The following is a 20521-nucleotide window of genomic DNA, read 5'->3' on the forward strand; positions in this document are numbered from 1 at the left end:
TTTTGGTTCATGTTATGTTTCCGGGACATTAAAGCATGTTTTTTCCCACATCTTTTGCTCTCTGCGCCTGACTCCACACCTCCTCACTAATTTCTCGTAACACCAGCTCTTTTTTTGTTTTCTATATTTAACTAGGCAAGTCAGTTAAGGACAAATTCATCTTTCCAATGACGGCCTAGGAACAGTGGGTTAACTGCCTGTTCAGGGGCAGAACGACAGATTTGTACCATGTCAGCTCGGGGATTTGAACTTGCAACCTTCTAACCAACGCTCTAACCACTAGGCTACCCTGCCGCCTCTGTCAGGAGGAATGGGACAAAATTCACCCAACTTATTGTGGGAAGCTTGTGGAAGGCTACCTGAAACGTTTGACCCAAGTTAAAAAATGTAAAAGCAATGCTACCAAATAGTAATTGAGTGTATGTAAACTTTTGGCCCACTGGGAATGTGATGAAAGAAATAAAAGCTGAAATAAATCACTATTATTCTGACATTTCACATTCTTAAAATAAAGTGGTGATCCAAACTGACCTAAAACAGGGAATTTCTACTAGGATTAAATGTCAGGAATTGTGAAGAACTGAGTTTAAGTGTATTTGGCTAAGATGTATGTAAACTTCCGACTTCAACTGTACATACCATCTTCTCTGAAACATAGAAAGCATTAAAACAAACAGATAATGAACGCCCCAGGCACTGAAAAGATTAGAAACTACATTGAGGGGGTGTGATAAAAATGTTGAATAATGTGATCGGTGCTTAGCTTTGACATCCTACATTATCTTAAAGCTACATTCTGGGATTCTAAAAAACAACTAAACGTAATAGAACTGAGGAACAGATTCCCAGATCCCATACTGTACCTTTAATGATGTGTTATCTCTCTTCCCGTCCCTGTTATGTTGTGATAGATGGTATCTGACTTTGGTGAGACCAGATAGATGTTGTTACTGGAGACAATATAACTCTGGGAGGTGTCCCTTGATCATTGATCAAACTGTTAGATAACATACTGTAAATAGATGCTCGTCAAGATAGCATTGTTAACAGCAGCGGAAGCCAGTTGGCTAGCAACAGAGAATGTGAAAGCAAGGTGAGTTCAGATACTCGTTGTGAACGTCTCTTCCAAGATGGATGACATTCAGGTTGACATTAATTCAACTACTTCTTGCCCACCAGGAATGACACAAACTGTCACAACCTGGTAATAACATGCAAGATGAGCAATGTTCAAGATCGTATGAATTGAACCGCTTTGAACTGAATCCATCTACCAGAAATGACAAAAACTACTTTCTCTAAAACATCAAGTCAAGGTCACCTCCAGGTCTTCAAATTATGAAAAAATTGAAATATTCCTTGAGGTAATTTCTCCCCTGGAATTGATGCCTGTATCTCCCCTCTCTCCATCCTCTCTCCCCTCTCTCCATCCTCTCCCTCCCCTCTCTCCCTCCTCTCTTCATTCTCTATCCCCTCTCCCTCCTCTCTCCCCTCTCTCCATCCTCTCCCTCCCCTCTCTCCATCCTCTCTCCCTCCTCTCTTCATCCTCTATCCCCTCTCCCTCCTCTCTCCCCTCTCTCCATCCTCTCCCTCCCCTCTCTCCCTCCTCTCTTTATCCTCTCTCCCCTCTCATCATCCTCTCTCCCCTCTCCCTCCTCTCTCCCCTCTCTTCATCCTCTCTCCATCCTCTCTCCCCTCTCTCCATCCTCTCCCTCCCCTCTCTCCATCCTCTCTCCCTCCTCTCTTCATCCTCTATCCCCTCTCCCTCCTCTCTCCCCTCTCTCCATCCTCTCCCTCCCCTCTCTCCATCCTCTCTCCCTCCTCTCTTCATCCTCTTTCCCCTCTCCCTCCTCTCTCCCCTCTCTTCATCCTCTCTCCATCCTCTCTCCCCTCTCTTCATCCTCTCTTCATCCTCTCTCACCCCCCCCCCCCCCCTCTCCGTCATGTCTGCCGTTAGGTTTAGATCTGATTTGTCTCAGCCCACTGGTCCATCTCTCATTGGCACGGCACACCGGGGGAGAGAGAAGACCAGGGGAGGACCCTGACAGTCTATTCTCTCTGTCACTGGAATGAGATTGCGTGTCAACGGCCCAGGCCTGACTCTGGAACAGTTGTCACATATCTCAGGAGCGATGAGGCCTCGGAGTTGGTCCCTTCCACTACTGAGCACAGGGCGGGGGTGTGAAGGTGACAGTTGAGGCCTTTAACTAAGAAATGCCTGTTTTTAATCTGTAAAGCTCACGATATCTGGACTTAATCTTCAATATAGTTTAGCTACAATTCAACTCTCCATGTAATTTTCACACTGAATTGCCAAAATAAAATGGTTCGCCTCAAAAAGTAGAAACCGTTTATCTGTGAGAACGACACCAAAAATATATATTTTTATTAGTAGTAATCTGCTAAACATCTCTGTGTTAAACACACACACACACACATTGTCATGAACACATGCATGCGCGCACACACAGTTGTCCAAAGGGAGCAGACATTAAGGTAACGAGGGTTATCAGCAAAATGTTTAATAACACTCTTGCTATAATGTACGTCGGTGCTCAGAGTAATGCTCCGAAGGTACGTCGGTGCTCAGAGTAATGCTCCGAAGGTACGTCGGTGCTCAGAGTAATGCTCCGAAGGTACGTCGGTGCTCAGAGTAATGCTCCGAAGGTACGTCGGTGCTCAGAGTAATGCTCCGAAGGTACGTCGGTGCTCAGAGTAATGCTCCGAAGGTACGTCGGTTGTTGCTATAAGGTTATGTGTCCTGGACGTGAACACAAACAAATAGAAAATGAAAGACCGTAATTCAAACCCGGTCTCCTGGGTACCATGAGATTATGTTGGTCCTCTGATGTTAGCCCTCTGAGTCTTCAGGTCTTAGGCAAGGTTACTCAGCACACGAGTGTGCGTAGTTCCAAACCAGTTAAATAGCTACATCTCCGAAGTGCAAGAGGTAAGGTGTATGTTAAGAACATCTAAAACTTTCAGATTATACTAATCCATGTGAAAAATGTCTGCCTAATACTCCCATATCTCCAAACACAGAATCAGTGACTAAATGTTGGATTTCTTGTAACTATCAGATACGAATTTGTTCACACATGAACGTAGTTTGTGAGTGTGACATCTTTTGGCAGACTTGCGAGGAAGAAGAGGAGAGAGGAAGAGTGACAACACACTCGCTCTCTCTAATCCACTCTGTGTGTGTGTGTGTGTGTGTGTGTGTGTGTGTGTGTGTGTGTGTGTGTGTGTGTGTGTGTGTGTGTGTGTGTGTGTGTGTGTGTGTGTGTTCTGAAACAAGGCTTTGTGATGGTGCTACTCCTCAGACAGGTGATTCAACACTGTCAACCAATTAGGAAGAGAGAGAAACATTCTGGTACTTTTCCCTGACAGACTGAGTGTGGAGTCTAGAGAGAGAGAGGAGCACACACACACACACACACAGAGGCCTGTAATTGTTCTGTCACTGCACTATAGACATTTTATGGCAGCAATACGACTTCAGTCTAATGGATGCTTTCTCTACAACCAATACAGTATTGTACAGATGGTAAAATAGTTCTCTCAATATACACAAAAAAAATGGTTCCACCAGCCAGTCAGTGAGTACTGTATATCTTTACAATAAAGCTCACCTTGGACCCCCAAAATACAATAAGAGCATCCATAAATAAAGCAATACTCTAGAGAAAGTAATATCATGGGAAAAATTGATCACATCTCAATTTAGATCAATTCAATTTCAGACAGACAATTCAGCATTCAACAATGATTGACAGCTAGGTGGGAAGTTGAAATTAGTTTATTTTTGGAATGCGTGTGTGTGTGCGCAGATGTGTGTGTGTTTGCAAGCTTGCACACAGGTAGGTGTGTGCGTGTGTGTGTGTGTGTGCGCGCGCGTGTGTGTGTGTGTGTGTGTGTGTGTGTGTGTGTGTGTGTGTGTGTGTGTGTGTGTGTGTGCGTGCGTGTGTGTGTGTGTGGAAGGTAGCCTAGCGGTTAGGAGCGTTGGGCCAGTAACCGACATGTCACTGGTTTCGAATCCCAGAGCCGACTAGGTGAAAAATCTGTTGATGTTCCCTTGAGCAAGGTACTTAACCCTAATTGCTCCTGTAAGTTGCTCTGGATAAGAGCTGCTAAATGAAGGACATGTGTGTGTATGAATGCAGGGGAAAGGTATCGGAGGTAAACAGGAGGGGAGGTATTGGTCTGCTGCTATATTTAGAGCTCAAGTCAAAGTGGAGTATATCCCAAGGTCACAGCGAGGGAGAGGAAGAGAGAGAGAGAGAGAGAGGCGCTGCTAAACCACAGGCTTCCCCTTTTCACACCTACAGAGTATTGTCAGAAACCTCGCCTCAACCTATTAAATCCTGTCCCTCTGTGACTACTGCCAGACAGTCTACATTTCCAATCTCCCATTGGCACTAGGGCTTCACGCACTCTCTGTGTCCCAAATGGCACCCTATTTCCGTTGTAGTGCATCCACTGACGAGTAAGATGGTGCCGGAGGATAGGGCTGCCGTCTTATCGGCTTAACCAACCATGCTATTTTGTTTGTTTTTTCGCGTTGTTCTTAAATTTGTACAAAATGTTGCTGCTATCGTCTCTTACGACCGAAAAGAGCTTCTGGACATCAGAACTGGGATTACTCACCTCAAATTAGACGAGGAGTTCTTCTTCAATTAGTTGGACACGAGGGATATACTACATACACCCGACCAGGCCCAGATCCTCGTGATTCGTGGAAAAAGGAAAAGTACACTTCAGTTCAAAAGTTACTTAGAAATGTCTTTGTTTTTGAAAGAAAAGCAAATTTTTTGTCCATTAAATAACATCGAATTAATCCGAAATACAGTGTAGACATTGTTAATGTTGTAAATTACTAGTGGAGGACAAAACAGCAGTCTCTGGTAAGACACAGGTCAGGGGCCTATTCATATATGAAATTCATATTTCATAATAGCTGGTGCACGATATCTAAGGAAGTCTCAGGGTTTTTCTTGCCTGAGGAAGAGTATATCATGATATGCTGTAGACCACACTATCTACCTAGATAGTTTTCATCTGTATTTTTCATAGCTGTCTACCTACCACCACAGACCGAGGCTGGCACTAAAAGAGCACTCACTCAACGAGCTGTATTCCGCTATAAGCAAACAGGAAAACGCTCATCCAGAGGCGAAGCTCCTAGTGGCCGGGGACTTTAATGCAGGGAATCTTGTTTTACCTCATTTCTATCAGCATGTTATATGTGCAACCAGAGGGGAAAAAAATTCTAGACCACCTTAATTCCACACACAGAGACGCGTACAAAGCTCTCCCTCACCCTCCATTTGGTATATATGACCATAACTCTATCCTCCTGATTCCTGCTTACAAGCAAAAAATGTAAGCAGGAAGCACCAGTGACTCGGTCTATAAAAAAGTGGTCAGATGAAGCAGATGCTAAACTACAGGATTGTTTTGCTAGCACAGACTGGAATATGTTCTGGGATTCTTACGATGACATTGAGGAGTACACCACATCAGATCCACCACATATCAATAAGTGCATCGAGGACGTCTTCCCCACAGTGACTGTACGTACATTTCTCAACCAGAAGCCATGGATTACAGGCAACATTCGCACTGAGCTAAAGTATAGAGCTGCCGCTTACAAGGAGCAGGACTCTAACCTGGAAGTTTATAAGAAATTCCACTATGCCATCCAACGAACCATCAAACAGGCAAAACGTCAATACAGAACTAAGTTCGAATCGTACAACACCGGCTCCGACGCTCGTCAGATGTGTCAGGGCTTGCAAACTATTACAGACTACAAAGGGAAGGACAGCCGAGAGCCGCCCAGTGACACGAGCCTACCAGACGAGCTAAATAACTTCTATGCTCGTTTCGAGACAAGTAAAACGACTGTGTGATCACGCTCTCCGATGTGAGTAAGACCTTTAAACAGATCAACATTCACAAGGCCGCTGGGCCAGACGGATTACCGGGAAGTGTACTCTGAGCATGCACTGACCAACTGCAAGTGTCTTCATTAACATTTTCAACCTCTCCCTGTCTGAGTCTGTAATACCAACATGATTCAAGCAGACCACCATCGTCCCTGTGCCCAAGAACACTAAGATAATCTGCACTCACGTCTGAGCCATGAAGTGCTTTGAACGGCTGGTCATGGCTCACATCAACACCATTGTCCCAGAAACCCTTGACCCCCTCCAATTTGCACTCCACACCAACAGATCCACAGATAATGGAATTTATATTGCACTCCCACACTGCCCTTTCCCACCTGGACAAAAAGAACACCTATGTGAGAATGCTATTCATTGACTACAGCGCAGCGTTCAACACCATGGTGCTCTCAAAGTTCATCACTAAGCTTAGGACCCTGGGACTAAACACCTCCCTCTGCAACTGGATCCTGGACTTCCTGACAGGCAACCCCCAGGTGGTGAGGGTAGGTAGCAACACATCCACCACGCTGATCCTCAACATAGGGACCCCTCTGGGTTTCGTTCTCAGTCCCCTCCTGTACTCCCTGTTCACTCATGACTGCACGGCGGCACGACGCAAACACCATCATTAAGTTTGCTGATGACACAACAGTAGTAGGCCTGATCACCGACAACGATGAGACAGCCTATAGGGAGGACCTGAACTTGTGGTTCAAGGACAACAACCTCTCCCTAAACGTGATCAAGACAAAGGAGATGATTGTGGACTACAGGAAAAGGAGGACCGAGCACGCCCCCATTCTCATCGATGGGGCTGCAGTGGAGCAGGTTGAGAGCTTCAACTTCCTTGGTGTTCACATCACCAACAAACAAACATGGTCCAAGCTCACCAAGACAGTTGTGAAGAGGGCACGACAAAACCTATTCCCCCTCAGGAGACTGAAAAGATTTGGCATGGGTCCTCAGATCCTCAAAAATGTTTTACAGCTGCACCATCGAAAGCCTCTGGACGGGTTGCATCACTGCCTGGTATGGCAACTACTCAGCCTCCGGTCGCAAGGCACTACAGAGGGTATTGCGTACAGCCCAGTACATCACCGGGGCCAAGCTTCCTGCCATCTAGGACCTCTATACCAGGCGATGTCAGAGGAAGGCCCTAATATTGTCAAAGACTCCAGCCACCCTAGTCATAGACTGTTCTCTCTGCTACCGCACGGCAAGCGGTACCTGAGCGCCAAGTCTAGGTCCAAGATGCTTCTAAACAGCTTCTACCCCCAAGCCATAAGACTCCTGAACAGCAAATCAAATGGCTACCCAGACCATTTGCATTGCCCCCCCACTCCCACACTGCTGCTACTCACTGTTATTATCTATGCATAGCCACTTTAATAACTCTAACTACATGTACATAAGTACCTCAATTACCTCGACACCAGTGTCCCTGCACATTGACACCCTGTATATAGCCCCGCTATTGTTATTTACTGCTGCTCTTCAATTATTTGTTATTCTTATCTCTTACTTTTTTAGGGATTTTCTTAAAACTGCATTGTTGGTTAAGTGCTTGTAAGTAAGCATTTCACTGTAAGGTCTACACCTGCACACGATTTAGACTTATCTGTCAGACTTATCTGTCCTTAAATGGATGTAGAAGTCCCGCCAGCACTATCCTATGCTGCATGTCAATCCACATACTGGATGTGATACTGCAAAGTCATTCTGTCTGAGATGTCTGGTGGTAGGCTACATCAGGCTTGTAATTCATTAGGATACATTGTAACAAAAGGTTATGCAACAGAAAACAAAAACAAGCTTCCTATTAGACAAGTTCAGGTTGTCCATCCCTGTTTCGCCCATTTTTCGCCCGTTTGGTGCGTAGCGAATACAACCCAGGTTGATGATTAACTACTATATCATTGAATTGAATTATCATCCCAATGCTCTGACCTATAAATAATATTCGCCCCTACGAACAAATGAAGTTGTCACAACGTTGAAATAGGTTGTGAGAAGGTTGTTTATAATGACACTACCATTTGACAATGTTGTGACAACGCAAATAAAACAAGGTTGGGGCATCAATCTCATTTTAATAGGCACTAGTAAGAACCTGCTCGCTTTTGGTGAGGATTTTTTTGTTGTTTTTTTTTACACTGTAAACACACACGCACACACACACACACATACACACACACACACACAACCACGGCTGGCTGTGATTTAGACAACGTCCTAAAATAAGCAACAACAGATGAGAGCATTAAAAGAGCTGTCTAGGTCAACGCCTGCTGTGTTTTCATTTGAGATTTCGCCCAGCCCAGATTCCACAATTTAAATGGGATTGCAGTTAGACTTTCACCATTTGTTTGCATGGCCGGTTGGCTTGTTGCAACGTGTGTGTGTGTGTGTTTACATGGGTGTGTGTGTGTTTGCCCACGCACATGCGTGAGTGTGTGGACTGTGGCAGCGGAGGCCGGACACACACAGACACACACACACTTCAGAAAAATGAAATAATGTTGTGGAAACCGCTTAGAGGATAATCCCATGGCGACGACGAGGCAGGCTGGAGGACACCACATCATCACAGAACGCACATACACACACACACTCAGGCTGGAGGACACCACGTCATCACAGAACACACACACACACTCAGGCTGGAGGACACCACGTCATCACAGAACGCACATACACACACACACTCAGGCTGGAGGACACCACGTCATCACAGAACACACACACACACTCAGGCTGGAGGACACCACATCATCACAGAACGCACATACACACACACACTCAGGCTGGAGGACACCACGTCATCACAGAACACACACACACACTCAGTCTGGAGGACACCACGTCATCACAGAACACACACACACACTCAGGCTGGAGGACACCACGTCATCACAGAACACACACACACACACTCAGGCTGGAGTACACCACTCAATCGTCACAAAAACACACACACACACACACACACACACTCAGGCTGGAGTACACCACTCAATCATCACAAAAACACACACACACACACACACTCAGGCTGGAGTACACCACTCAATCATCACGAAAACACACACACACACACACTCAGGCTGGAGTGCACCACTCAATCATCACAAAAACATACACACACACTCAGGCTGGAGTACACCACTCAATCATCACAAAAACACACACACACACTCAGGCTGGAGTACACCACTCAATCATCACAAAAACACACACACACACTCAGGCTGGAGTACACCACGTCATCACAGAACACACACACACTCAGGCTGGAGGACACCACATCATCACAGAACACACACACATTAACACATACACACAATTAATTCCACCCTCCAAAAAGGTTTGTTCTGTGTTTTTAGGCAGCGGGAAGAGACTGACGTACCTGAACATAATGAGGCTCTAACACTGCTCCCAATCCTCTGCTATCTCTAAAGCCAGCCGTTACTATCTAGACTTTTCCAACCACAGGGTTCAATTCTCGGGCCGACTCTTTTCTCTGTATATATCAATGATGTTGCTCTTGCTGCGGGCGATTCCCTGATCCACCTCTACGCAGACGACACCATTCTGTATACTTCCGGCCCGTCCTTGGACACTGTGCTATCTAACCTCCAAACGAGCTTCAATGCCATACAATACTCCTTCCGTGGCCTCCAACTGCTCTTAAACGCTAGTAAAACCAAATGCATGCTTTTCAACTGTTCGCTGCCTGCACCCGCACGCCCGACTAGCATCACCACCCTGGATGGTTCCGACCTTGAATATGTGGACATCTATAAGTACCTAGGTGTCTGGCTAGACTGTAAACTCTCCTTCCAGACTCATATCAAACATCTCCAATCGAAAATCAAATCTAGAGTCGGCTTTCTATTCCGCAACAAAGCCTCCTTCACTCACGCCGCCAAACTTACCCTAGTAAAACTGGCTATCCTACCGATCCTCGACTTCGGCGATGTCATCTACAAAATAGCTTCCAACACTCTACTCAGCAAACTGGATGCAGTTTATCACAGTGCCATACGTTTTGTCACTAAAGCACCTTATACCACCCACCACTGCGACCTGTATGCTCTAGTCGGCTGGCCCTCACTACATATTCGTCTCCAGACCCACTGGCTCCAGGTCATCTACAAGTCCATGCTAGGTAAAGCTCTGCCTTATCTCAGTTCACTGGTCACGATGGCAACACCCACCCATAGCACACGGAGCAACACCCACCCATAGCACTGCTGGAGCAGCAGGTATATCTCACTGATCATCCCTAAAGCCAACACCTCATTTGGTCGCCTTTCGTTCCAGTTCTCTGCTGCCTGTGACTGGAACGAATTGCAAAAATCGCTGAAGTTGGAGACTTTTATCTCCCTCACCTACTTCAAACATCTGCTATCTGAGCAGCTAACCGATCGCTGCAGCTGTACATAGTCTATCGGTAAATAGCCCACCCAATTTTACCTACCTCATCCCCATACTGTTTTTATTTATTTACTTTTCTGCTCTTTTGCACACCAATATCTCTACCTGTACATGACCATCTGATCATTTATCACTCCAGTGTTAATCTTCAAAATTGTAATTATTTGCCTACCTCCTCATGCCTTTTGCACACAATGCATATAGACTCTCTTTTTTTTCTACTGTGTTATTGACTTGTTAATTGTTTACTCCATGTGTAACTCTGTGTTGTCTGTTCACACTGCTATGCTTTATCTTGGCCAGGTCGCAGTTGCAAATGAGAACTTGTTCTCAACTAGCTGGTTAAATAAAGGTGAAATAAAAAATTACAAAATTAAAAACATCCTTTGTAGTGTTGTAACAAAGGTGTTTCAGAGAGCCTTCCATTACAGATAGATTTTCAGAGGTAATATCGTGAGTGGCATTTAAAGAGCACCGTAAAAAAAGCAGGTTAACTTTTTTCGTCATGAATATTCTTCCGGAGGCAGTTCTGCAGAGTGGTCACTAGCTGGCACAGCCATGAAGTCATAAAATCTGATTTTAAACCTAACCCTAACCTTAACCACACTGCTAACCCTAATGCATAACCCTAACCTTAACCACACTGCTAACCCTAATGCTAAACCCTAACCTTAACCACACTGCTAACCCTAATGCATAACCCTAACCTTAACCACACTGCTAACCCTAATGCATAACCCTAACCTTAACCACACTGCTAACCCTAATGCATAACCCTAACCTTAACCACACTGCTAACCCTAATGCATAACCCTAACCTTAACCACACTGCTAACCCTAATGCTAAACCCTAACCTTAACCACACTGCTAACCCTAATGCATAACCCTAACCTTAACCACACTGCTAACCCTAATGCTAAACCCTAACCTTAACCACACTGCTAACCCTAATGCATAACCCTAACCTTAACCACACTGCTAACCCTAATGCTAAACCCTAACCTTAACCACACTGCTAACCCTAATGCTAAACCCTAACCTTAACCACACTGCTAACCCTAATGCTAAACCCTAACCTTAACCACACTGCTAACCCTAATGCATAACCCTAACCTTAACCACACTGCTAACCCTAATGCTAAACCCTAACCTTAAACACACTGCTAACCCTAATGCATAACCCTAACCTTAACCACACTGCTAACCCTAATGCATAACCCTAACCTTAACCACACTGCTAACCCTAATGCTAAACCCTAACCTTAACCACACTGCTAACCCTAATGCATAACCCTAACCTTAACCACACTGCTAACCCTAATGCTAAACCCTAACCTTAACCACACTGCTAACCCTAATGCATAACCCTAACCTTAACCACACTGCTAACCCTAATGCTAAACCCTAACCTTAACCACACTGCTAACCCTAATGCATAACCCTAACCTTAACCACACTGCTAACCCTAATGCATAACCCTAACCTTAACCACACTGCTAACCCTAATGCTAAACCCTAACCTTAACCACACTGCTAACCCTAATGCATAACCCTAACCTTAACCACACTGCTAACCCTAATGCTAAACCCTAACCTTAACCACACTGCTAACCCTAATGCATAACCCTAACCTTAACCACACTGCTAACCCTAATGCTAAACCCTAACCTTAACCACACTGCTAACCCTAATGCATAACCCTAACCTTAACCACACTGCTAACCCTAATGCTAAACCCTAACCTTAACCACACTGCTAACCCTAATGCTAAACCCTAACCTTAACCACACTGCTAACCCTAATGCATAACCCTAACCTTAACCACACTGCTAACCCTAATGCATAACCCTAACCTTAACCACACTGCTAACCCTAATGCATAACCCTAACCTTAACCACACTGCTAACCCTAATGCATAACCCTAACCTTAACCACACTGCTAACCCTAATGCATAACCCTAACCTTAACCACACTGCTAACCCTAATGCATAACCCTAACCTTAACCACACTGCTAACCCTAATGCATAACCCTAACCTTAACCACACTGCTAACCCTAATGCATAACCCTAACCTTAACCACACTGCTAACCCTAATGCATAACCCTAACCTTAACCACACTGCTAACCCTAATGCATAACCCTAACCTTAACCACACTGCTAACCCTAATGCATAACCCTAACCTTAACCACACTGCTAACCCTAATGCATAACCCTAACCTTAACCACACTGCTAACCCTAATGCATAACCCTAACCTTAACCACACTGCTAACCCTAATGCATAACCCTAACCTTAACCACACTGCTAACCCTAATGCATAACCCTAACCTTAACCACACTGCTAACCCTAATGCATAACCCTAACCTTAACCACACTGCTAACCCTAATGCATAACCCTAACCTTAACCACACTGCTAACCCTAATGCATAACCCTAACCTTAACCACACTGCTAACCCTAATGCATAACCCTAACCTTAACCACACTGCTAACCCTAATGCATAACCCTAACCTTAACCACACTGCTAACCCTAATGCATAACCCTAACCTTAAATTAAGACCAAAAAGCACGTTTTTGTTTTCATAACTTTTTACAATATAACCAATATTGACTTTGCAACTGGCCGATTTAAGGGGAAATCTCATAACAATACTCATGACAATAAACATCATCATGTGTAAAAACACAAGAGATCTTAGTTATAGTTCATACCCAGGCCCGTATAACCTGGCACAGAGTGTGTCCTGACCAGATCACACGGTCAGGAGGAACTAGTCATAGACCACCTCAGGGTTGAGTTTCAGCGTAACCATCGTGACATTGTCATACCACTGCAGCAAAATGTATATATATATATGCACTTCCTTTTCTGAATGTGGAATATAGAGCCTAGGCTACTGTTCATTATGAAGAGAAGAGGTGACATGCAGAAAATGACTGTCCCTCAGGAGCAACACAAAACTCTTGATTGTATGACTATGGTAAAGTCTCCATGATGTACAGAGAACAGGAGGTGATACAAATGATGTACAGAAACAGACGTTATTATATAGGAGTCACTGTGGCCCTCAGGTCAGTGGGTATACTGTGGCCCTCAGGTCAGTGGGTATACTGTGGCCCTCGGGTCAGTGGGTATACTGTGGCCCTCAGGTCAGTGGGTATACTGTGGCCCTCAGGTCAGTGGATATACTGTGGCCCTCAGGTCAGTGGGTATAATGTGGCCCTCAGGTCAGTGGGTAAATTGTGGCCCTCAGGTCAGTGGGTATACTGTGGCCCTCAGGTCAGTGGGTATACTGTGGCCCTCAGGTCAGTGGGTATACTGTGGCCCTCAGGTCAGTGGGTATACTGTGGCCCTCAGGTCAGTGGGTATACTGTGGCCTTCAGGTCAGTGGGTATACTGTGACCCTCAGGTCAGTGGGTATACTGTGGCCCTCAGGTCAGTGGGTATACAGTGGGTATACTGTGGTCCTCAGGTCAGTGGGTATACTGTGGTCCTCAGGTCAGTGGGTATACTGCGGTCCTCAGGTCAGTGGGTATACTGTGGTCCTCAGGTCAGTGGGTATACTGTGGTCCTCAGGTCAGTGGGTATACTGTGGCCCTCAGGTCAGTGGGTATACTGTGACCCTCAGGTCAGTGGGTATACTGTGGCGCTCAGACAATGACCTGGGGACAGACGACCGGACGCTCGCTGTCACTAAGACTGGTGGTGGTAATATTCTGTACACAGCCACCGCATCTGTCCACGCAAAGACACAGACACACACACACACAGGCACACACTTACACACACAGAAACACACAGACACAGACATACACACAGTGCATACTGTACTACTGAGTGCCCAACTGCAATCAGCTAATACTATCCAAACACATAATCCAATTCAAAGTTGTGCTTTAAACCTAATCCTTCAAAATCCATGGAGGATTCTAAATGAGTAGAAAACATTCTACACTACTATTAGCTAGCCTGCCTAAAATGCCTATTGGGGAAGTCATATGAATCTAATCTAGACAGTATTGTTCTAGGTTCTTGCTCCACATTACAAAGTAAGACAAATGAGAGTTCAAAACCAGTGGAGGATGTGTACAACAGTGGAGGCTGCTGAGGGGAGGAGAGCTCATCATAATGGCTGGAACGGAGAGAATTTAAATGGAAACCATGTGTTTGATGTATTTGATACCATTCCACTGATACCGCTCCCACAATTACCATGAGCCTGTCCTCCACAATTAAGGTGCCACCAACCTCCTGGGGTGTACAATACTGCTACTACTATTACTACTGCTACTACTACTGCTGCTACTAGTACGACTACTACTACTACTACTGCTACTACTACTGCTGCTACTAGTACTACTACTACTACTACTGCTACTGCTGCTACTACTACTACTACTACTGCTACTACTACTACTGCTACTGCTACTACTACTACTACTACTACTACTACTGCTGCTACTACTACTACTACTACTGCTACTGCTACTGCTGCTACTACTACTACTACTGCTTCTACTACTACTACTACTACTACTACTGCTTCTGCTACTATTACTACTACTCCTACTACTACTACTGCTGCTGCTACTACTACTGCTGCTAATACTACTGCTGCTACTAATACTACTGCTGCTACTACTACTACTGCTACTGCTGCTACTAATACTACTGCTGCTACTAATACTACTGCTGCTACTACTACTACTACTAATACTACTGCTGCTACTATAACAACTGCTACTACTATTACTACTAATTCTGCTGCTACTACTACTACAACAACTATTACTACTACTGATACTGCTAGTACTATAACTGCTGCTACTATTACTACTACTGCTGCTGCAACTACTGCTACTACTGCTGCTGCTGCTACTACAACTACTACTATTACTACTAGTCTAGGCTTTATTTGGGCATTAGTTGGTCTAATCTAGATCAAATAGTTCTACGCCTATGCATTTTTCTTCATTTTGTAAGGCAAATGAAAGTTCAAAACTAGTCAAACATGTGCACTTCTACTTCGGTCCTGCGTATTCTTGAGCAGTAGTTCAGTTAGTTCTTCTAATCTATATTGTACGGATCAATCATATGGTTGGGTACATATTTATTTTACCTTTATTTAACTAGGCAAGTCAGTTAAGAACAAATTCTTATTTTCAATGACGGCCTAGGAACAGTGGGTTAACTGTTAACTTCAGGGGCAGAACGACAGAACGACAGATTTGTTCCTTGTCAGCTCTGGGATTTGAACTTGCAACCTTCCAGTCACTAGCCCAACGCTCTAACCACTAGGCTACCCTGCTGCCCCATATTGCAAAGTAAGGTAAAAAATTTGTAGGAAACTACTACTAGCTATTAGCCTATTCTGGGGACAGTGGTTAGTTGTACTCAGATGTAGATAATATGTATGCTACGGTTCTATATGTTTTGCTCTATACTGCAAAGTAAGGCAAATATTGCACCTTGCGGAAAATGTCCTGTGGCTTCTCTCTATCCCCTTTTTCTCTCTCTCGCTACCCCTCTCTGTCCTCTTCATCCCTACCTTCCTCTCTCCGCCAAGCAGAGCCACTCAGCACTTTTACCTCAGCTAGAGAAATCGTCATCAGCCTCCGTGGGGTGTCCAAACACCAGCCAAGGGGGTACTTTGATATTCTCTCCCTGACACCATAAGACCTGCGGATCTCCCAACGAGATGGGTGGAAACCCCCCGCAGATTTGGAAGAACGAGGAAGTATGTTAGTGGAACGGTTGAAGTGGAGGTGGCAAAGGAGGTGGGAGGGGAAGTTAGGGGAATCACTTATTAGGAGAACGTCTTACTACACTATACCCTGCACCTCAGTGTGCACTTTAAGTGCAGTTGATTTGGAGCCGCCTTGGATTCCATTAGAAACATCCAAGCTTCATTCAACCTCATTCTTATCAAGCCTCTATTCCCAGCATCCTTCAGTTCCCATCCAGAGATATGGTGATACACATCTAATGGATTCTAATCACGGTTCTTGTCAGTTTTTCTAATTTAATTACACCAGTTCCCGACATCTCTCAATCTCTTTCTTGTTCTGTCTCTATGAGCAAACTTTTTTTTAAATTACTTTTATGAGCCACATAGCTAATGAAAAATGTAGATGTCTTTGGTATTAACTGTCTGCAGAGGTATATGTGATATCTGCATACAGTTTAGAAATGTACACCGAGTATAATAAACATTAGGAACACCTTCCTAATATTGTGTTTCCCATTCATCCTCTGAATGGCACACATACAGGACACAATCCATGTCTCAGTAGTCTCATGGTTTAAAAGTTATTCTTTAACCTGTCTCCTCTCGTTCATCTACACAGATTTAAAGTGGATTTAACAAGTGACATCAATAAGGGATCATAGCTTTCACCTGGATTCACCTGGTCAGTCTACTGTATGTAACGGAAAGAGCAGGAGTTCTTAATGTTTTGTACAGTCAGTGTATAAGGGTCTGTATGTGTCAGGGTTGGGGTCCATTTAAATTGAAGCCACTCAATTCAGGAAGCGATTTTAATTATTATTATCTTTCTAGTTTTTCATTTATTGAAAAGTCGTTGAAATTAAATGCCCTTTATCAAATGATTTAATTGGAATTTCAGTTTACTTCCTGAATTTCAGATTACAGTACTTCCCTGGTATATGTGGTTGGGTGGACTGTAGTCTGTCTGTGTGTCTGTGTGTGTGCGCGTGCGTTCTGTTTGTATGTGAATTAATACTTCTTTGAAATCTCAATTAACCCCTGTATTCTTACTCGCCTTATAACAGTCCTTGTAACAGTCCTTATAACAGTCCTTATAACAGTCTTATACCAGTCTTATAACACCTACCGTTCATGCCGTTGTAGATGCTCCTGTGATGCGGTGACAGCTCTTCAGCGGTGGCCGGTCTCTTCTGTACCTCTCTCCCAGGGCTGCCGAACTTCATGTGGTCTGGACTCCCACTATACTGGTGCCTGTGAGTCTCTGGACTGCCCCCGGCCGACATCACACAGCCCTTCTCATGGTGCTGGTGCTCTGGCGTCCCCAACCCTAGATGTGCCTGTCTGGGCTCGGGGCTTCCACAGCAGCTACCGCCCCCGATGCTCCCCCTGTGGTGCCTCTGGTAGAGCTCCCCGGCGCTGCCGCCCTGACCCGACCCAAGGAGGTGCTGCTGTTTCTGGGAGAGAAGCAGGTCGGAGCTGTGGAGGTGGTGGTGCTTGGTGGATGGGTGCTGGGACTCGGGGCTCCGGCGACCCACGTTGCGACCGTACTTCTCGGGGCTGAGCCCCCGCATGGAACGGGCACTATGGGTGTGGTCGGGCACCGAGATGGAGCCGCAGCGGGGCCGGCAGAGCTGGGGCATGGCGTAGGGATACTCCAGGCTGGTGCTACGGTGCCTGCCCTGGGGGTGAGGAGGTTCAGGGCTGGAGGGGATCTCACGTTCTCCACTCACACTGCCAGCCCGGGGCTTTTGGAGATGCTCCGGGCTCCCAGTTCCACCGCCCCCGAGGCTACCGGCGTGTGTAACCAGGTGGAGCTGCTTGTGGTGGGGGTGATCGGAGCTGTCGGCGCTCCCCGCGCTAGACGTACTACTCCCATCCCCCACGTCCCTCATCAACAACCCTGTCCCGGGGACCAGCAACAAACTACTCTGGCTATCGATAGAATTCCTACACCCTCCTGCCACCCCCACCACACAACCTCCCCCTCCTCCTCCTCCACCAACCCCCACCCCCCCACCACCTCTTCCTTTCTCCTCGTCGAGTAACAAACAGAGTTCTTTGAGATCCAGGTTCTCCCGGACCACCTCGTCCTGCCGCACCTCCAGCTCCTTGAGCTTCTGAAGGTACAACGTCACCTCCTTCCTCATGATGGAGGCGCTGTAGCGCCCCAGTCGCTGCCACTCCCTGGACACCCGCTTGCCCTTCTGACGGTCGTCATCCAGGAAGCAACACAGGTCCCTCAGCTCCCGGTTGTCCTCCTGCAGTTTCTGGTTGATGTCCTGAGGAGAGGAGACGAGATGAGTGGAGAAAGGGAGGTGAGAAGTGTTCATTAGTGCTATTTTATTCATTCACTGTTATCTAGGTCCCTGCTGAGGTAGAAATCTCTTATTCGAGGGAACCTCGCTTTAATATCATGTCAATCAAAGACAGAGTCAAATAAAAATGAAGTTCAGCTGCTCATAAACCTCTGTATTACATAAATATGGATGTGAAAATGTTGGATGTAAGAGTGGTAGAGGGCAAATTGGCTGAGAGAGGGAGCCAGGGAGGGAGGGGAAAGCACCAGGCCAGAACATACCTCCCTCTCTCTCATTTGCAACATAACGGCATCTTTGCCCAAAGTTCTCCACCTCCCCTAATTATCCATAATAACATACACTTCAGACCCTCCAGCCGAGTTTAATTAGGTACCATGGTGCTTCGGGCTGGGCCTTTTGGGCCTGCTCTCTGAAGCAGCCAAGGATCCTTCCTCCATCCCCATGTGCTTCATCTCAGTCGCTCCTATCTCATTTTAATGAATCTCAGAGTATCGGAGTAGGATGTTAAATCAAGTCTATGTAGCTTGGAGAAATAATAAGATTATGCCGGGATTATTATTGCTAGTTACACTGCACCAAATAAGATTTGGTAGAGAGAAGTCATATATTTGGGGAGTTTAATGAGTATTCTGGGTTAAATAGGTTTACTCTTGTCGCCTAGTAGAATTTGTTGGTGATATTCCAAGAGCAAGCATCAAGGTTGCGCCACAGGCCTACACACCAAAGCTTTTGCAAAGGAGATGAAGACTAAAGACAACAGGTGAGTGAGTGAGAAAGAGAGAAGAATGATGATGCTTGACATTCAGCCCAGATGCCCTCTCACTATGCTTTCTGGTGGAAGATGATGGATGCACACACAGGTAGGCTCATGCGCGCTCACAGATACATGCACAGGGAGAGGGAGAGAGATCTTGTAAAATGAAATGAACTTATATACATCCTGCCTCCATTTCATCGTGTGGACAGCGGCGCCCTTTAAAGAACGCGCAAACTCAACCCCGAACACCCTCTCATGCTGTGCGCGCTCAGGTGCGCCAGTGCGGCCTCCCCGCCGTTAACTATGATCTCATCTTTTTAGAAATGCCACTGCGAGCCCATTCCTCACCTTCAGCCCTCTTATCTCGTTCAAGTGCAGCTGGAGGCTGCGATTGACCTCGCGGATCAGATTGCTGTGGTCCAGTATCACGCTCATTTTATCGGCTTCAGACCGCCGGAGCCGCCGCACCAAATCCTCTTTGGTCCACTTGAGAAGGTCCTCGTCCTGTATATTTGAGATGTCCTCCGCTGGACTTTCACTCTTTGTTATGGACAGCGAAAGCTGTGGCTGACTAGCTTTTTCCATCCCTACGGTTCCGTTGTCGGGAATACCGGCGACAAAAGGCTTGAAATACAACTCAGAGGGCGCTGACAGTCAACCTCCGCTCGCAGTCAAACTGATCCGGAATTACCGTTCGAAATCAAAAGCATAGTTGCCTGACCTCTCTGTGCTCCGAACACTTCAGCCCCCAAATGCAACAGCTGAGGACGCCTCCGAATCCCTTTTCCAACAGTGAAATATAGCCCTAGAAAAGGCTACGTGCAGCTATCTAACATGCCGAAACCCCGACATGGACTATTTTTTAGTTCATGCAAGTTTGCACCTGAATGCATCCACATTTAGTCTCTTCCGTCCTGAAGTGGAGAGAGCTTCGGCGGGTAGCGGGTTGCTGATGCGCATCTCCCGCTTCTTGTAGCTGTACAGTCCAATACATAAGGGAGGAGGAACCGCTGTAGCATCGCTAGGCAAGTGCACTGCGCGTGAATAGAGGGAGAGAACGTGACTGCAGTGACTAGCAGAACCTCCTCTCTCTCTCTCTCTCTCTCCCTCTCTCTCTCCCTCTCTCTCTCTCTCTCTCTCTCTCTCCATCCAAGTGTCTCCATCAAATGATGCGGGGGTGATGGGTATACGTTGGGACCCAGCGCCATCTACAGATCAAAAGCCATGGGCTACAGCATTTCGTCATCTTTATTATGGGCCTATAATAAATTCAGGACTTCATTTCCCATGATCCTCATGTGCGTGCTTGTATCCTACGT

General features: G+C 45.9%; 1 protein-coding gene across 2 annotated transcripts in view; it reads right to left on the minus strand.

Annotated features, from left to right (window-relative positions):
- Positions 1-20502, minus strand: part of LOC109878447 (coiled-coil domain-containing protein 85A) — a 38112-nt gene extending 17610 nt beyond the window's left edge. For both annotated transcript variants that reach the window (XM_031799244.1, XM_031799243.1), the window contains exons 1-2: positions 19551-20502; positions 17254-18406 (exon numbers count right to left, since the gene is read on the minus strand). In XM_031799244.1, coding sequence (XP_031655104.1) covers positions 17254-18406; positions 19551-19787 — 1390 coding nt within the window. In that variant the 5' untranslated portion in view covers positions 19788-20502. The remainder of the gene's footprint in view (positions 1-17253; positions 18407-19550) is intronic.
- Between the last annotated feature and the right edge of the window lie 19 nt (positions 20503-20521).

Source organism: Oncorhynchus kisutch, linkage group LG20 (assembly GCF_002021735.2).
Source record: "Oncorhynchus kisutch isolate 150728-3 linkage group LG20, Okis_V2, whole genome shotgun sequence".
Classification (NCBI taxonomy): Eukaryota; Metazoa; Chordata; class Actinopteri; order Salmoniformes; family Salmonidae; genus Oncorhynchus; species Oncorhynchus kisutch.